Raw genomic sequence first — 17,807 nt, 5'->3', positions numbered from 1 at the left:
TCACACACCTAATGATGCGATTCTCGCTGTGAAGCAGAGATGCTTTGCGAGAATATGTAAATTATAATGTTTTTCTTCAATTCAGTTTATTTTTCATTGACCCCCATGCCATGAAAAATATTTATGAATTTGGCAATAGAGGTATATACAGAATACTATGTTTATAACGAACACGCTTATAACGACCTGACGGATATAACGAACTTATTTTTTAGTCCCAGCAATTTTATGTATATATGCTGTATATATGCTTATAACGAACTACGGTTATTACGAACTAACATTAGTTGTCCATTTGAGTTAGTTATAACCGTAGTTTACTGTGTAACAATCCAGACATATCGATAACTGATAGTAAGTAACCTATTATTTTTTAACCTGTCCGTTAAAGAAATACAGTGAAACCTCGTTAATCCGGACACCTGTCCATTGGTGACAGCAGTTTGGACCCTTTTATCCGGGAATGTGGTAATGTGGGCGATTTCACAGGGAAACCAAACGTTCTGATTAACAGAGTTTCACGGCATAACATTTGCTGATGTGCACAATAATATTTATAATTTTAGTAAAATCCTCAGATTATTTTGCGAAATTATCCGAAAAATACATCATGACCCAACAGAAATTCTGCATGACACAGCTGAGTCATCTTTAACAATATCCAATTATGCAACAACTTTAGTCATATTGTGGTGGCTGTCAAAGTAGTATCTCATTCGTCACCACTCGCATCTTTCCGTACGTTTGATTCGGCTTGTCCCGGAGTGGATGAGTTGGTCACGAATGAGTGAACCGTAAGTAAGTAAGTGAGTGAGTTTAATTTAACAGCTTTGTCACAGCGATGGGAGGAAAGTTCTCTGACGTTTACCACTATAATATACCGGGTTGGGTGAGGTTTTTTAGATATGGCCAGATTATGTTCTAGCTGTGGTACAGCTGCGACCGTTACTAGTTTAACATAATTTGTTTCTGCCGTCTTGGGTTACGGATCGATCCGCCAGAAAGGTCTGCCAAGGTTGTATTTTTTATCGAATGTTTGTTTCCGATCTGGAATCCTTCTTCAAAGTTCACATTCAATGAAAAATGTATTTGGAGGTAGGAGATTAAGGAAGAGATTGGTATCAAATTTTTAAAATACTCTTCAATTTGTAGCACATGGGAGTGTAGAAGGGCACTGGTAATCCTGCAACTAGCATTGGCAGACTTTTCTATCGAGGCGATCTGCATCTCTCAGTTGTGACACAGAATATACTGATATTAAACCAGGAACGGATGAGGCGATACAATAGCGCAGCTAGCAACGTGGTAGATAGTCCCAGGTACTCCCGAAATCTGTAAAAGTTCTAGTCATAGGTACTCCGACATAGGTACTCCCGTAATGTGTAAAGGTTCTAGTCATAGGTACTCTGACATAGGTACTCCCGTAATGTGTAAACGTTCTAGTCACAGGTACTCCGACATAGGTACTCCCGTAATGTGTAAAGGTTCTAGTCACAGGTACTCCGACATAGGTACTCCCGTAATGTGTAAAGGTTCTAGTCACAGGTACTCCGACATAGGTACTCCCGTAATGTGTAAAGGTTCTAGTCACAGGTACTCCGACATAGGTACTCCCGTAATGTGTAAAGGTTCTAGTCATAGGTACTCCGACATAGGTACTCCCGTAATGTGTAAAGGTTCTAGTCACAGGTACTCCGAAATTTGTAATAGTTCTAGTCATAGGTACTCTGAAATTTGTAAACGTTCTAGTCATAGATTCTCCGAAATTTGTTAACGTTCTAGTCATAGGTTCTCCGAAATTTGTAATAGTTCTAGTCATGGGTACTCCGAAATTTGTAAAAGTTCTAGTCATAGGTACTCCGAAATTTGTAAAAGTTCTAGTCATAGGTTCTCCGAAATTTGTAAAAGTTCCAGTCACAGGTATTCCGAATTTTGTAAAAGTCCCAATGGAACCTCGAAATTATTCAACGCCGGTCCTTTTTTTCTATAATTAGAGGAGGATTGGAAACTGGAAGGTGTCTATCGTTTTTTTCCAGCACGTAGACTGTCGGTACAAGTGCTATCTACACGCACACCTTTACAATCTCCTCCCAAGGGTATCAGGTACCTCTGCATGGGCAACACCCTCTATGTCAAGCACGGTCTGAACTTTGACCTCTACCTTCAAGAAGGGATGACGTAAGGTGAATACTAATTTACCTGACTCATGGGCTGGGTGTTCAACGTTGTTTGGGTTCAAATTAGGTAAACTGCAGCTATTGGTCACCAACGTTGCACTTGTTTATGGAATAATTAGCAATGGTCGACGTGACCTGGTGGGGTCATAAAGGTCACGGTAATTACCCGGATGTTCAGGTGATGACATCATAGGGTAGAACGTTTTAGCTTCCACGCCTTGACGTTTCTTAACGTGGCTTTTAATTTGTTTGTGTTTTGTTTAACGCCACATTCAGCAATATTCCAGCTATATGACGGCGGTCTGTAAATAATCGAGTCTGGACTGGACAATTCAGTGATTAATATCATGAGCATCGATCTACGCAATTGGGAAACGATGACATGCATCAACCAAGTCAGCGAGCCTGACCACCCGATCTCATTAGTCGCCTTTTACTGCAAGCACGGGTTGCTGAAGACCGCTTCTACCCCGGATCTTCAGGGGTCATGTCTTTTAATGGAATATATGCAAAGATAACAATGTCAGCGCCATACAATGATTATGGATTGGAATATGTATCGTATCATATCACAATAACAACCTCTGACTAAAATATCAAAATGGAAGCAAATGTTTATGGAAAAGTGCTTCCTTCTCCGTCAATAACGGTAGGCATTTAAAAAAGTATAGGATACATAATTTTAAATGCTTTACGACAATATTTAAAGTATATGTGGCGATATATATTGGGAAGAAAATTCGACAGAAATCGACTAAAAGAGTGTATTTCAAGTTTTAGGGACAGAGAGTTCTTGTCTATGGCCGGATGTGCGTTTGGTTCCAAATTCAAATTAGCGCGTTTAAATCTACAGGTAACCTAGCTCTACGTTGAAAACACGTCAGAATGTTTATCTCCAAATTCATTCCCTGTAAAAGGCTCTTTTCTTCTAATCAAATTCAACACCACGTGCTAAAAGTCTTCATCCCAAACACCAAACTATCAGGTGTCAAAGCAACAGTTACAAGCATCTTTCGAACGTCATCACATAGTGCCATAAAAGTCACGCCCAAACAAACAGCGTGAAAACAGCTGTGCATAAGATAAATGAGACGACAAAGATGGCAAATAGTGATGTATTTAGCGGCCATGAAGCAAGACCGTTGACGAAGTAAATACTATAGGCTAGTATGCGACTTGAACTCCGTGGCCAATCCAGGACACCACGTCTGTCAACATCTGGGGGTACTAGAGGAGAAGGGGTTGGGGGTTGGGGGTGGGGGGGGGGGGGTTGTGGCGGGGTCCCAAATGACCGATATCAGGGACATCGGGCTTGCTGAACCCTTCACACTTGGCTTTAAGACAAAAGGATTAGGGAGGTGAATGAGTATGATTTAACGTCGCATTTAGCGACATCGGGTTGTGAGTGGGGTGGGGTGGGGTGGGGTTGGGGGACAGATATTGGCTTCACACGTTTTAGCCATTTCGGGAATAGACCTCAGGCCTTCGGCATGATGATCACGCGCATGAATCAATAATCTGCCCCAACTCTTTTTACTGAATTCGTTTTGAGAAGGTGAAAGCTATTGGCGTGAGTGAGTTGGGTTTAACGCCGCTTTTAACAGTATTCCAGTTATATCACGGCGTGTCAGCTTAATGTGGGAGAAAAGCCCCGAGGGATGCAGGTCTCAGACGTTTACCACTTCGGTGAAACCCACGAGCACGGGTATGGTGCTGACAAACCTAGAAACATAATCGGGGCAAACCGGGATTCGAACCCACAATCATAGGTTTCTGGCGTGCCCAAGGGACGCAACTCTGCACAGCGAATCGCGGCACCTTAGACGACTGGGCCACCCGTGCCTCTGAAAGCTATTAGAAAGGGTCATAAACTAATTTTTGTTTAAAAGTGAGTAGTATTGTACGCCGCTTTAGAAATAATCCTGCTATATGATGGAGATCCATTTGGGGAATAGAACCTGTTGGGCGTGACGAGCAAGCGCCTGTACAACTGAGCTAGCCACCGCTACTGTTTGGACATTGTGTTTGTATATAGACACCGAATGTTAGCACATATGCCCATGCGCATAGATGACAGAAATAATTTACTGTAAGTTTTAACTTTCGGGGGATATTCAAAATCATGAAGAAGTATAGTCGCTATTTCAAAATTCAAATAGAAACGTCAGTTGATGAGAGACTCGCTCCTGTATCTGCGTTAAACGTTTGCTAACCCGGATGTATTCAAAGAGCATTTGACGTGCTCAGAGAGTCACAGACCGTACACGGGTGAAACGAGTACCACTTGACAACCCAGTCAGGTATTCCATGCGTCACAGCACCCTTGACGAGTGCATTGCCACCCTTAGCAGTGACCTTCAAAACGTTTGACATCAGTGAGGTCAATAGAGAAGCGTTTACAACTTCTCCAGAAACGAACCTGGTTGTCTAATTGCGCAGGTTCAATTTATTGGCCGAGGTGACCCAGACTTCAATAACAAGGTCACACCATAAGGTCACGCCAGGTCAAGCAGGTACCCGGATGGGAGTGCTCGATGTGGGCCTGTTGACACTGGGCATGGCTGCTCGAGGGGTCGGATCGCCAAATTGTAGGCTTTCTTGTTCAGGTGTTCTTTGTTGAATTTAACACCGCCTGTACATATACAAGAGCGACTAGCCTAACAAACAACTGTGTTTAGATAACGTAATTACTTGACAGTGTTTTTTTTAATGTGCATGTGCCTTACGTGTCTAACCCTAAATGTTAAAATTTGGGTAGCAACAAACTGGCGTCTGCGTCATTGCTGACGTAATTTGTATTTCGAATTTTGAGACTTAGCAAACATTTTTTGACAACTAAAATCGTTAGTGAATGTTTAGACCGACAACTTCATCAGGCTCTGGGTGGTACCAAGCCAAACACTTATTTATTCACGGAAGTGAGCGAACAACATTTGATTTGTCCAAAATATATTTGAGCGTTAACAAATTTGAGTATTATGCATCCAACGTTAACAAATTTGAGTATTATGTTTTTGGAATAAGCACATTAAGAATCGTACACGTATGGGTGAGTGAGTGAGTTGGGTTTTACGCCGCTTTTAACAGTATTCCAGTTATATCACGGCGTGTCAGCATAATGTGGGAGGAAAGCCCGAAGTGATGCAGGTCTCAGACGTTTACCACTTCGGTGAAACCCACGAGCACGGGTATGGTGCTGACAAACCTAGAAACATAATCGGGGCGAACCGGGATTCGAACCCACAATCATAGGTTTCTGGCGTGCCCAAGGGACGCAACTCTGCACAGCGAATCGCAGCGCCTTAGACGACTGGGCCACCCGTGCCCCCGTACACGTATGGGAGGGAGGGAGTTTGAAGGTATTTCAGTCATATCACTGTGTGTGAAATCAATATGGGAGGAAAGTGATGCAGGTATTTGAGTTTGATTTTACGCTGCTTTTAGCAATATTCCAGCAATATCACGGCGGGGGACACCAGAAATGGGCTTCACACATTGTCCCCATGTCGGGAATCGAACCTGGGTCTTCGGCGTGACGAGCGAACGCTTTAACCACTAGACTACCGCCCTGCAGGTATTTGACGTTTGCTGCTTGGGCGAAACTTGCGAGAACGGGTATGGTGCTGACAAAACAATGACCTTAATCATTGCGAATCTGGGATTCGAACCCACGACCATAGGATCATGGCACGCCTAAGGGACGCAACTCTTCACAGCGATCGCCGGCGCCTTACACGTTTGGGCCACTTTGCTAATTTGGCTGATGAAATGACAGATTGGTCCTATTCTTGTTGGGTTAAGGCAGCAGTGGTATGGATGGAAATTATGTGTTTTAAGTTACAGATGGACGCACCCTTGTCCTATCCCTTGTGTTTTGTCAGAACCAAAACATTCATTGAAGTCGAAGATGGTTGGTGCCTTTAGTGTCGGGCCAATGGGATGCATCTAAATATTGTGAGCCCAATGACCCTAGTGTGATAAATTATTCATTATGATATTTTATCAAAAATAGAAATCGTGCAATAGCTGCGTTATATTCTCATCACGTGCCACCCTTGGCGATGAGTGTGCACATGCCATTTGCAGCCTTTTTATTATGTAAAGGGTTGGTCATTGTTTGGGAATACATATCAGTAAATAATTATCCATTTCATCATGCACGATGGTAGAAAACAAATATATTATTTTTTAAATGTCAACGATTGTGTTGCAACCGTGACAGCTGTTTGTTAGCATGCTCTGGTAAATATGAATATTCATTGAGCCATGCGGAGAACGCTATAAAATTATCGAACAGTGAAAAACGATGATTTATTTGATTTTCATTTATGTTTGTACTGAAATTGTAGCGGCAATAAAATACGCTGATACAGGTCAATATATATATATATATATATATGCACACACCAAACTCCTTAACTCGGATATCCGGGGACCATCAAAACATATCGATGTATCCCTACGTCGAGCCAGTCCTTGTTTTAGCCCTTGCATGCTGAGTGATAGTCAGGGTAACAACAAGTATCACCTTTAACATCTTTTAATATGACCCGACCGGGGATCAAACACCCGACCTTTCGCTCTACGGGCGGACGCTCAACCATTAGACAGTATATAACCATTGATATTAGCAGAAAAATAGTCGTGTTTATTTAAAAATGCATTCCTTATGTTTGAATTTTGTTTCTTTAGTTTTCTCTAATTTATTGTGACACCATCTTGAATATCTTTGTGACAACAACCGTTAATGTCAACGACACACGGACGATGCATTCAGTATGTAGGTAACACTGTATTCGTTGATTTCAGAACCAATCTTTCAAAACGGCGGGGACACGTACACCGTGCTGGAGGCGAGCCCTCCCTTGCTTCCAGTCCGGAGCAGACGACCCGGGGTCGGAGAAATGCGAGGCTTACTACCGGTGCGCCACCGAGAGCAACAACGAGTACCTCATCAGGTGGCGCTGTACGGGAGGCGAGGGCCCTGGCGATTTGGCGGGAAACACCACCATGTGCGCGCAGCTTAACCCAGATCGAAACTGTGCCCCACCTGTCGTCTGCCCAAGTTCACAGTGGCAGACGGCAACAGTACATGTGAGTTAAATATGTTATTTTTCATCAGTGAGTGAATTCGTTAATCTGGTTTTCACCTCCCTTATTATAATGCCACCTTTCGTCCATCGAAAAATGTGGCATTATAACCAGGGTGGTATTGTAACCAAGGAGATGGCTCTTACTGACATGTATTTTATATATATAAAGGGAAGATTAAATTTGAATATATTTATTATTATTTAAGCTTATAAAAAAGGATATTAAAATCAAAGGAATTTGTACATTTGTCTTGAAAAACATTGGTTTTATGAACAGGGAATCTTGCACTGCAAGATCCGGTCTTACAAAACATGGCATTATAACGAGGGTGGCATTATAACAAGGGGCGTTATAACTAGTGAGGACTGTATTGGACTTAAGATGTATTTCGGCGTATCAGTGTCAGTCAGTGTGTATGGTTTTACGCCGTTTTTAGCAATATTCCAGCAATATCACGGCGGGGGACACCAGAAATGGGCTTCACACATTGTACCCATGTCGGGAATCGAACCCGGGTCTTCGGCGTGACGAGCGAACGCTTTAACCACTAGGCTACCCGACCGCCCCTTCGGCGTATCAGCTTAATGGGGAGGAATTCTGAAAGTGACTCAGCTTGTGGACGATTGGGTGAAGCTTACGGTGGGATGCAGATAGACCAAGGATAATAACCGGACAAGCGTTAAATGAGAATTGACGATCTGCGGATCCTGGCATCGCTAAGGTACGCAGCTCTGCAGAAACCCACCGCGGTATAACCATGCTGGTTTCGACGCCTCAAAGATCGTAATGTCAGTCAGTAAAGATCACACGCCTACTGCGGTAGAGCCGTAACCACAGTATGTGGCAGCGACAAATAGACTGACTTTGTCAAGGAGGCCCGAAACCATACCACTTGGACAAATCCAACATGAGGCTCCTCCTTGTCATGTCGATTTCGTGCACCCGGGCTGAGACAAATGAGGCTCCGTTCTCAGGAAGCGGTCTAACATAGCACCTGGATGATGTGTTATGTGCACGGCATTAAATCGTCTTTCAGTAATTCCGTGCAGCTTGCTCACAGCTCGAGTTGTTTAGGAGTCGTGTTTGTCAGCTTCGGCATGTCCGCCCGTCCAAGCAAAGGTTGCACAAGCGGGCGTAACCGCTGGCTCAGATGCCACGCAGTCGGTGTTAATGAAAAAGACTTTGCGACTCGACCCGCTAAATCTCGTCTGCTTTTGCGACTGGTTTTGTGATGAGCAGACGACAGAACATCAGCGCTCGGACACCACCTCAGCAATGGCCGGACATGAGATTGAAGACAGACCTACATGTGTATCTGGTGAATACTTAACATAGGTCGCATCTGACATGGGATTTGATAACTTCATCAAGTTGGATCGGCTGTTCTCCAATCGCTGATCTGGAGAGCGCACACTGGGAGTGGGATCATATCTGGCCGAGACATCGTATAACTTGTTGATCGGATCTGTACATGTCGTGTGGAAAGGACGCTTCGATAGAAAATCGAGACTGGTTATTCTCTTGTGTTGACCTTTTCTATTTACATAGCATACCGATGTCTGACCAAACAAGTGGGACTATTAGTGTAATGTTTTGTTCTTTCAGAATGTTAATTGTCCTATACGACTTTCCTGTCTGTGTGTTTGTTTGTTGTTTAACGCCACACTCAGCAATATTCAAGCTTTATGACGGCGGTCTGTAACTATTCTAGTCTGGACAGGACTAGCAGCTGGAATAGACAATCCAGGGATTGACATCGTGGGATTCGATCCTCGTAGCTGGGATACGATGATATGCATAGAGCAACTCAGCGGGCTTTACAATCCGATTCCGCCAGTCGCTTCTTCCGACAAGGATGGGTTGCTGAAGACCAATTCCATCCTGGATCGTCACAGGAGATGACTTTTTTAACATGTGTTATTAGGTGTATGAAGTTGCGTTGCAGATAAGAAATGATGTCCACACATTTAAGGGCTGAGATCACGATGGTTGTAACGTTGTGTAAATCGGGGCACTTTGTTCGCGATGCGGTCTCTCGTGGTTGAAATGCCTAATATTCCGATATCACATTTTTTTAAGACCACAAATCTACATAATTATTCTTTCGCAATCTCATTACAAAATCTGATGTTTTACTGAAATTATTTCAATCACGTCAATGTTTCTCAACTGCAAACTATTATATAATGTAGAGCCTGTATATTGCAATGGGTGGCCAATAATGTTTGTTTGTTTGTTTGTTAGTTGTTTAACGCCGCACTCAGCAATATACCAGCTGTATGACGGCGGTCTGTAAATAATCAAGTCTGGACCAGACAATCCAGTGATTGACAACATGAGCATCGATCTACGCAATTAGGATGCGATTAAATGCATCAACAAGTCAGCGGGCCTGACCACCCGATCCCGTTTGTCGCAACTTACGACAAGCACGGTTGCCTTTTACGGCAAGCATGGGTTGCTGAAGACCTATTCTATCCCGGATCTTCACGGCTGTGGCCGATAATGAACTACAGTTGAAGGCAAATGGTATTGGTTGATAACCCTTCAAGTGATTAAAAGTGATTAAATTTTTTTACAGGGTGATTTATCCAACAAGCTGACTGAGGTCTGACCCTGACTGACCTACTCCTCCCTGACATCATCTCTTTTCCTCCACAGCCTCACAGCCCCTTCCCAACAGAGATCGTGATCGGCGGCACCCTCGGCACCCTCTCCCTCATCGCCATCGTCTTCATCATCATCGCCGCCGTCCGGAAGTGGCAGATCAAAAGGAGGTGAGTCTCGTTTTCACATCTACCCGAGGGAAGTGAGTTCACTTACTATTACAGAGCTCCAGATAAGCTTTTGGTGTTGTGGGTATTTTACCCATGCATTTTAAAATCATTAGGGATCAGTAATTCTAGGTGCGTATTCAAATTTCTGTTACCCACTAGTTTTTACACATGTGGGTATTTAAGTTAAATATTTAAATACACTATTCATCTAGTCCCTGCAAACTGGTGTCGTGTGGGTTCGAGAGCTTTATAGGACTCAAAAATACCACCATACTTCCACAAGAAAGTGTGATGGCAAATGATCATGATGAGTTTGGCAAGGTTGACGGAATGCCAACTTATAATTTCAATATAAGTTGCTCATTTGCTAATCAAATACGCAGGGTTACTTCACAATATTTTGATGATACGCACAAGTTTTATTTTTGTAGCGTATCTGTAATGTTCGTTGCGTATTTGATACGCTTGGATTATATTTTACTGCGTATTTCTGCAATTCTGATGCGTATTTCACGCAGATACCCTTCTTATCTGGAGCTCTGTACTATAGAAGTCCAGTTTCCACCCTTGTCGACTAGGCTGGACTAACGAGTCTGTGCATTGTCCAATATAAATAGCTTAACGAAATCGACGTCCGGTTCGTAGAATGCCGTGCAGATTTTTGTCGATTGCAGGATGTGCAAAGCACGTGTACCTCAAACTCGGCGTCAACAAACATTTTCAAAATCTTTTCATGATTTTAATCAAAAGATTCAAATGATTGGATGCACTTCGCGAAGTAAGACCTTTCATGTTACAAAATAAGATTTGATTATCGATCAGATCGTCTTGACTGGGCGCCGCCATTTGGTTTGAAGAAAATGCAAATGATATGAGAGGTGGAATCTGATTAGTCAATAGGAGGGACCTAGAAGGGACATAACTCATAATAGCCACTGGTGGCGCTACGATCAAGCCTGGTTCGTCAAGAGTGGAAACTGGACTTTTACAATCAGTTCTCTCCCTTGCCTGGGGAAGCTGCGTTTTCACGAAACCTCAGTAGTTACTGCCTTTTAATGATTGACGTTTTAAATGTTATTTTATTTGGTCAAGACTATATAACTGGGATGTTGCTGCGGCTTCAAATAATATACTCACTCACTCATGCTTGGAGTTGTTTGCTTAACACAACCTTCAGAGTGAATTCAGATCATTCAGAACGTTGATTTCAATCAAAATGAGGATAAGTTTTCAAAAAATATGCCGGGCAACATTATATAAACGAATGCGTCTTGGTGGGGAGTCTCAGGGACGTTCTGGTCGACCAGCTTGACCTCTGTGTGTTTGAGGGGCGGTCGGGTAGCCTAGTGGTTAAAGCGTTCGCTCGTCACGCCGAAGACCCGGGTTCGATTCCCGACATGGGCACAATGTGTGAAGCCCATTTCTGGTGGTCCCCGCCGTGATATTGCTGGAATATTCTAAAAGCGGCGTAAAACCATACACGATACACGCTGTGTGTGTTTGGTTTAACGCCGTTTTGAGCAGTATTCCAGTTATATCGCGGTGTTTCAGCTTGACTTGGAGGGTAAAGTCACCGGGTCTTAGACGTTTCCTATTTTGGTAAAACCCACGGGCACGGGTGTGTGCAAAACTGTTTAGCTAAGTGAAGGATGATTCTCACCGCATCTACAACATTCCATCACAGACAGTGGACAAAAAACTATTCTACTCAAAAATAATAAGATAAATACCCTGGAACCAAATGCCACAAAGTTTCGTGTTGGAAGTGACGTCACCATCAACGTCGCTCAGGGCCATTACCTTCAACTTCCAACAGAATTTCTCTTGCTCATGGGTGAGTGAGTAGGTTTTAACGCCGCTTTTAACAGTATTCCAGTTATATCACGGCGTGTCAGCTTACACCCCCCCCCCCCCGCCCCCCCCCCCCCCATCCCCCACCAATTCGATTATTTACAGACCGCCGTCATATAGCTGGAATATTGCTGAACAAACAAACAAACTTATATGAATATTTTCCTTAATTGCTAAACATTCTAGACATTTAAAAATAAAACAAGTTTTATAACAAATGGTTTCCCCTGATAAAATGGCTTCATACTAGTATATTTAGGCATTGACTTGACCCGTGAAGACTTGGTTGATGCATGTCATCGTATCCCAATTATGTGGATGGATGCTCAGGATGGCAATCACTGGATTGTCTTGTCCAGACTCAATCATTTACAGACCGCCGTCATATAGCTGAAATATTGCCGAGTGCGACGTTAAGCAACAAACAAACAAACAAACTATTACCAGTTATATGACAAGGCGAATTCAACATCACCTGACATATGTTGATCGTAAACTTGCAAAATTCAATTCTTAGTAACTAAAAGTTTAGACCAATGTTTAATCGTATTTAATATATTTATACAGAACACCAGATAGGCTGATTATTCAAAATACGCCATTTCCCATTTGATTGTGACTTGCTTGCGTGGGAATACGCCTAAAACACAATGTATTCTTTTTAACTCGCGTCACATCTGTGAAGCATAACCAAAAAGTACTAACCACGTCTCAGGATTTGAATAGAGAGATCTAATAGCCCGGTATTAGGGAGATAATGCTTTTATTCCCTGGTCTGCAAAATGCTAGCTTTGCATCATAATTATAAACAAAAAACAAGTAACAAATGTATTCACACTTTCAATGGGTCGACCAAAAGTCCAGTTTTCATACGCGTCATGTGACCTCATGTGTCTTTCTGACAACTACACTTATCGTCTCATCAGTGTTTATTTCCAGTCATCTTTATTGCCAATAAAAAATTATTTTTCGAATTTCCCGCGTTATATGAAGTAGAATCTGTTATCCATAAAATGACCACACACGTTTTCCTGTATGCTCATCTGTGTTTGTTGATATTCTTGATGATTTTTATATTTATATTCCTCCCTCACCACTTTTGCTTTTTATAAATGTGCCCCGAAAAAAAATGTAATCATATTTTACAGTCTATAACAGTTCACTAGTTGGCCTTACTTGAAGCTCAAAGGCAAATCTATGACTTGTCGTAAGAAGCGACTATGCTTGTCGTAAGAGGCGACTAACGGGATCGGGTGGTCAGGCTCGCTGACTTGTTGATGCATGTCATCGTGTCCCAATTCCGTGAATCGATGCTCATGATGTCAATCACTGAATTGTCTGGTCCAGACTCGATTATTTACAGACCACCGTCATATAGCTGGAATATTGCTTAGTTCGGCGTTAAACAACGAACAATCAAGAAATCAATAATATAAACATCCGGTAATTCGAATGACACTGGTTGAAATCCAACACTACCAACATACTATGTACCAAACTTTCTGTTATTATCTAAGGTGTTGAGCTTAACGTATGTTTCCTCCACAGACAGAGGTTCAGGCATCCACACCACCGCCCCATCAAGAAGACGCGGCTCGTCCCCTGGTTCGGGGAGCCCGTCCTTGCCTACGACATCTCCGTGAGAGACAAAGTCTACAGGGCCTACGACAACTACGCCACAGACGTGAGTTGAGAGAATGAGTATATTTTTACGCCGCTGTGCAATATACCGGCAATATCACGACAGGGACAGGTCAGTGCTTCATACATTGTACCCTGTGGGGAATCGAAATCGACCTTTGGCCTAACGAGCGAACGCTTTAACCACTAGGCTACCACACCGACTCAGACGTAAATTCAGGAAATCGGGGATTTTCTGAGAATTACATGTCGAGTCTCCAACACTACTCTAGCTAACGATTCCCTGCATGACGAGTTGTAATATGGGAATAAAGCTGAATATTGCTGAGTGCAAGTTTAGACCCGTGAAGATCCGGGTTAAAATTGGTCGTCAGCAACCCATGCTTGCAGTAAAAGGCGACTAACGGGATCGGGTGGTAAGGCTCGTTGATTTAGTTGATGCATGTCATCGATTCGATGGTCATGGTGTAAATCACGGGATTGTTACCAAACTCGATTATTTACAGACTGAAACCATTGCGACAAATACACTGTAGTCAACAATCTGACAAAATATACAAAATACAGTCAACTCTCCTAGCGAATTGTCAACCTAACGACGACTAAGAACAGGCTTTTCAATTCCAACAGAACATAACAGAAATCAGTCAGTTGCCCCAGGTGGCGGCGATATTACAAATTGTTGATAATCATTAGTTCATTGTTACATTACATCGGGATTGTTTCATCCAAAACATGTCTGTCTGTCTGTCTGTCTGTCTGTCTGTATGTATGTATGTATGTATGTATGTATGTATGTCTGTCTGTCTGTCTGTCTGTCTGTCTGTCATGTATTTGTGCGTGCGTGTGTGTGTGTACGTATGTGTGTGTACGTATGTGTGTGTGGGTTGGGTGGGTGTGTGTGTGTGTGTGTGGGGGGGGGGGGGGGGGGGGTATATAGGTATGTATGTATGTATGTTTGTATGTTATAATAGTAAAGCATATCTAACAGCGAGTGCTTCCCTGACAAACCTAATTAATTCGAATGTGTGTTCTAAACACACCGGACATGGTCAAGCTAATAAAACTTTATTGTTCTATTGTTTGAATAATTATTATACAAGGATCACCCTTATATATACTTCCATTTTTACTATCACACTGTAATAACTCTTTGAATGCTTAAATATTTTAAAATGTTCAAACAGTTTTAATTTTATATCAGGTGTACTACCCAGCCGCCCACTCAACTCCACGTGCAATGCGCATGCACGGTTACCATGACAACTCAAGTGACAACGCCCTGTGCACACTGGGCGAGGACAGCCATTACGAGCCATCTATTATAGCAGGCAGCTTTGTGTATCACCCCCCGTCCAACCTCCCACCCCACTTGGTACCCGACTACAACCAGAACCTGTCCTACGACAGCTTCAAGAACGAACATTTGTATGAGAACAATACGAGGGGGGTGGTGAGTAGTACCCTCAACAATCACCACCAGCCCCCCGACTTCTACCTATGACCCACGGGCTGTGTTAAGTATTGTGACAATGTGGCGATGGTGGGTGGTTCAGATACCCATCACACTATACACCCTGATAGATGGCAACTTTCGATGCTTGGCAATATGTGTCACTTGTAACCAAATGGCACGGGCATTGTTGTGGAGAAATGCGACGGCTTTCAGACTATGGGATTGGAGCTCGACATCTTAACACTTGCTCTCGGAACCCCATATTTCGGAGAAAGTGAGTGAGTATGTTTTTACGCCGCTTTCCGCAATACTCAAGCAATATTACGGCGAGGGCATAAACCTATTGGTTTCACACGGAAGGAATCAAACCCGGGCCATTGGCGTGACGAGCAAATGCTTGAATCACTAAGCCACAACAATGCCTCTTCCTGGAGAGAGTCTGGTGCGGAACTTAGTGCAAGAGAAGACCGATGATAGCCTAAAAACAGCGAATACAGAGCGTTTCAATAAACAGCAAGAACAAAAGTCAAGTACAAAGTCGTTGAAACAAGGGTTAACATGCTCCTTCAAGGCGGCATGTTCAGAGTGTTGCGTGAACGAACTGTGTTTACTGTCTAAGTACTTATAGACGTCAATAAGGATCTGCTTACGCAATACTTGGGACATATTCGAGCATGTAACGTATAGCATGTGTTAATAAGACTGAGATAGGTTTGGCCACTTGTGGCTGAGCAGACTCGTGTGTGACGCGCGCGTCATCAAGCTACAAGCTCAACTAGGACGTGTGTGTGTAAATACGTGTGTAAAGTATTAATGGACTACAGCTACTCTACAGTCTTGCCTGACAGCTTCACGAAGTCCTTGTACATAGGTGGCAAGAATACTACAGCCTTGCCCACAAAGGTTGATACTGCAGTCCTGCAGTACTGCACAGACAGGGCGGACACAATACTACAGATGTCCACACTGGACGCAAGCTTCTCTGCCGGCCTTCCTACATGGATGGCCCAAAATACTAGTCCAACGTAGACGGCTCATATACTACAGATTTGCCCAAAGGGCTTCAACTTTTCCAACGTCCATCTACAGAGGGTTCATTATAACTATAGCTTGTCGACAGGGCAGCTTGAATAATTTTTTTCTGCATCAAATTGCAATTGTACGACAGTCTTACCCACATGTCAGGTTTAATCCTTCCTGGACGACAGTATGTCCTCATTGTCCCATAGGGAATCAGCTTTAATGCAGCCCTCGCTACTTTTTAATGTAATCTTTACCACTTTTGATACAGTCCTTACCAAATGACGACATTAATATAACAGTGTTGCCCATTGCTATGAGACAATCCTCTATATAAAAGAAAATGACATCAAAAGTACTCCTTCGCTCAGGGTGATATCTTTCACACACCCTAACCAAAAATGACATCTTCCCGAGGCAAGCGTGTCCACTAGCCCATATCAAAGCCTGGTTTCTACCCTTGCCACATCAAGACCACTATTCATGGCACGACCCTGGCGCCACCTCGCGTAGATCACGAGTTGTGCCCCTTGTAATGAAAAAGCGAGATCCAGTCAGATCGCTGTTCATATCTCATAAGCTTCCGATATGTGCGATAATCCAATCATAGTTAGCACAGGAAAGTGGGCTTGATGTGGCAAGACTTTGTTAAAAAGGCTAATGGAAGCTCTTGAGTCGATGCGAAAAGGATGGCAACAGTGACCAATGTCCAACAAGGTCCCACCTTCAGTACTGGTCAGTTGACCAATGTTCGGTAATTGTCACTAACACATTCTGTGATGGTTAAAGTTGGGACCTTATAATTTTCCTGGCATATTTCGATGAAATACCGAAACAAAATAACCAATATACCAGTCATCATAATTTCGAAATAAGGCAATGTTGAGTTGTTTACCTATTAATTCTTAATAAAAGTTTTCATTTGGAATCATTAACTTCATGCCTGACACAGAGTACTGTTCACATTTCATTTCGGACCATTTTCACTTGTGAAACCATAGTAACGACAAGTGAGTAAATACGGCTTCATGTTACCTTTGACAAAATGGACAATATTAAGGGCGGAGGTCACCAAGTCATCAAGACTGCACGCACTCATTATTCAAACGATCAAGAAACGAATCGATGCAGCTGAATACCACATATTGCATCCCAATTTCCGGTCGTTTTTACAAACTGTGTCTATCCTGATGACTGTTTGAAAGCCAACCTTTTGTGAATCATATAAGATCACATCCTACACCGTCTATCCTTGTGATGCCTTTACTTTCATTCAAGCCCACGGCATACTGCTACGGAAACAAGAGACCCAGTGTGATTGTGCCCGCTTTACGAAAATGAGACCAATTAATTATTAATTTGCTGCAGCGTTGAGTTATGACGTCGACTGGTGTCAGAACACCTACAGTTTCTGTCCGACTGAATTATTGTGCACCACTTGAATAATGACCCACAGAATAACATGTTACGGTATTTTCCCAGGTACAAATGTTCCATCGTGTAATCTATGGCCTGATTTCATGTTTTATTTTATCTTAAAGTTTGTTCCTAGTGAAGTTGTGTTGCCTCCTCATATTTTGATAACGTTAACAGGTACCTCCTCAGGAAGAAAGTCGAATTTTGAGTCTTGTAAATACATTACTGAAAACAAGTTAAAGAGCACCCACAATTGGAAGCCTGTGCGTTTCAATATCTACCCCCCATGGCAGATCAACTCTAGTCATGAAAAAATCGGGTTTTTTTTAGCTTCTTTTGAGTAGTATATAAAACGTCAACGCTAGAGAATAACCA

At 42.8% G+C, this 17,807-nt stretch overlaps 1 protein-coding gene across 2 annotated transcripts in view; it reads left to right on the top strand.

The window, feature by feature from the left end:
- LOC139445773 (uncharacterized) overlaps positions 1–15,997 on the top strand; it is a 43,406-nt gene extending 27,409 nt beyond the window's left edge. Inside the window, exons 2-5 of one of the 2 annotated variants that reach the window (XM_071226985.1) lie at positions 6,987–7,271; positions 9,933–10,048; positions 13,448–13,583; positions 14,745–15,997. In XM_071226985.1, coding sequence (XP_071083086.1) covers positions 7,188–7,271; positions 9,933–10,048; positions 13,448–13,583; positions 14,745–15,044 — 636 coding nt within the window. In that variant the 5' untranslated portion in view covers positions 6,987–7,187 and the 3' untranslated portion in view covers positions 15,045–15,997. Of the gene's footprint in view, positions 1–6,986; positions 7,272–8,802; positions 8,857–9,932; positions 10,049–13,447; positions 13,584–14,744 lie in introns of those variants that run through there. The other variant, XM_071226986.1, reaches the window with a different exon arrangement.
- The last annotated feature ends 1,810 nt before the right edge of the window (positions 15,998–17,807 follow it).

The sequence above is a fragment of the Haliotis cracherodii genome, unplaced genomic scaffold (assembly GCF_022045235.1).
Source record: "Haliotis cracherodii isolate W230 unplaced genomic scaffold, xgHalCrac1.p SCAF_6, whole genome shotgun sequence".
NCBI classification, from domain to species: domain Eukaryota; kingdom Metazoa; phylum Mollusca; class Gastropoda; order Lepetellida; family Haliotidae; genus Haliotis; species Haliotis cracherodii.
Note: the sequence above shows the minus strand (reverse complement) of the source record. Positions and strands in the feature narration are given on the sequence as shown.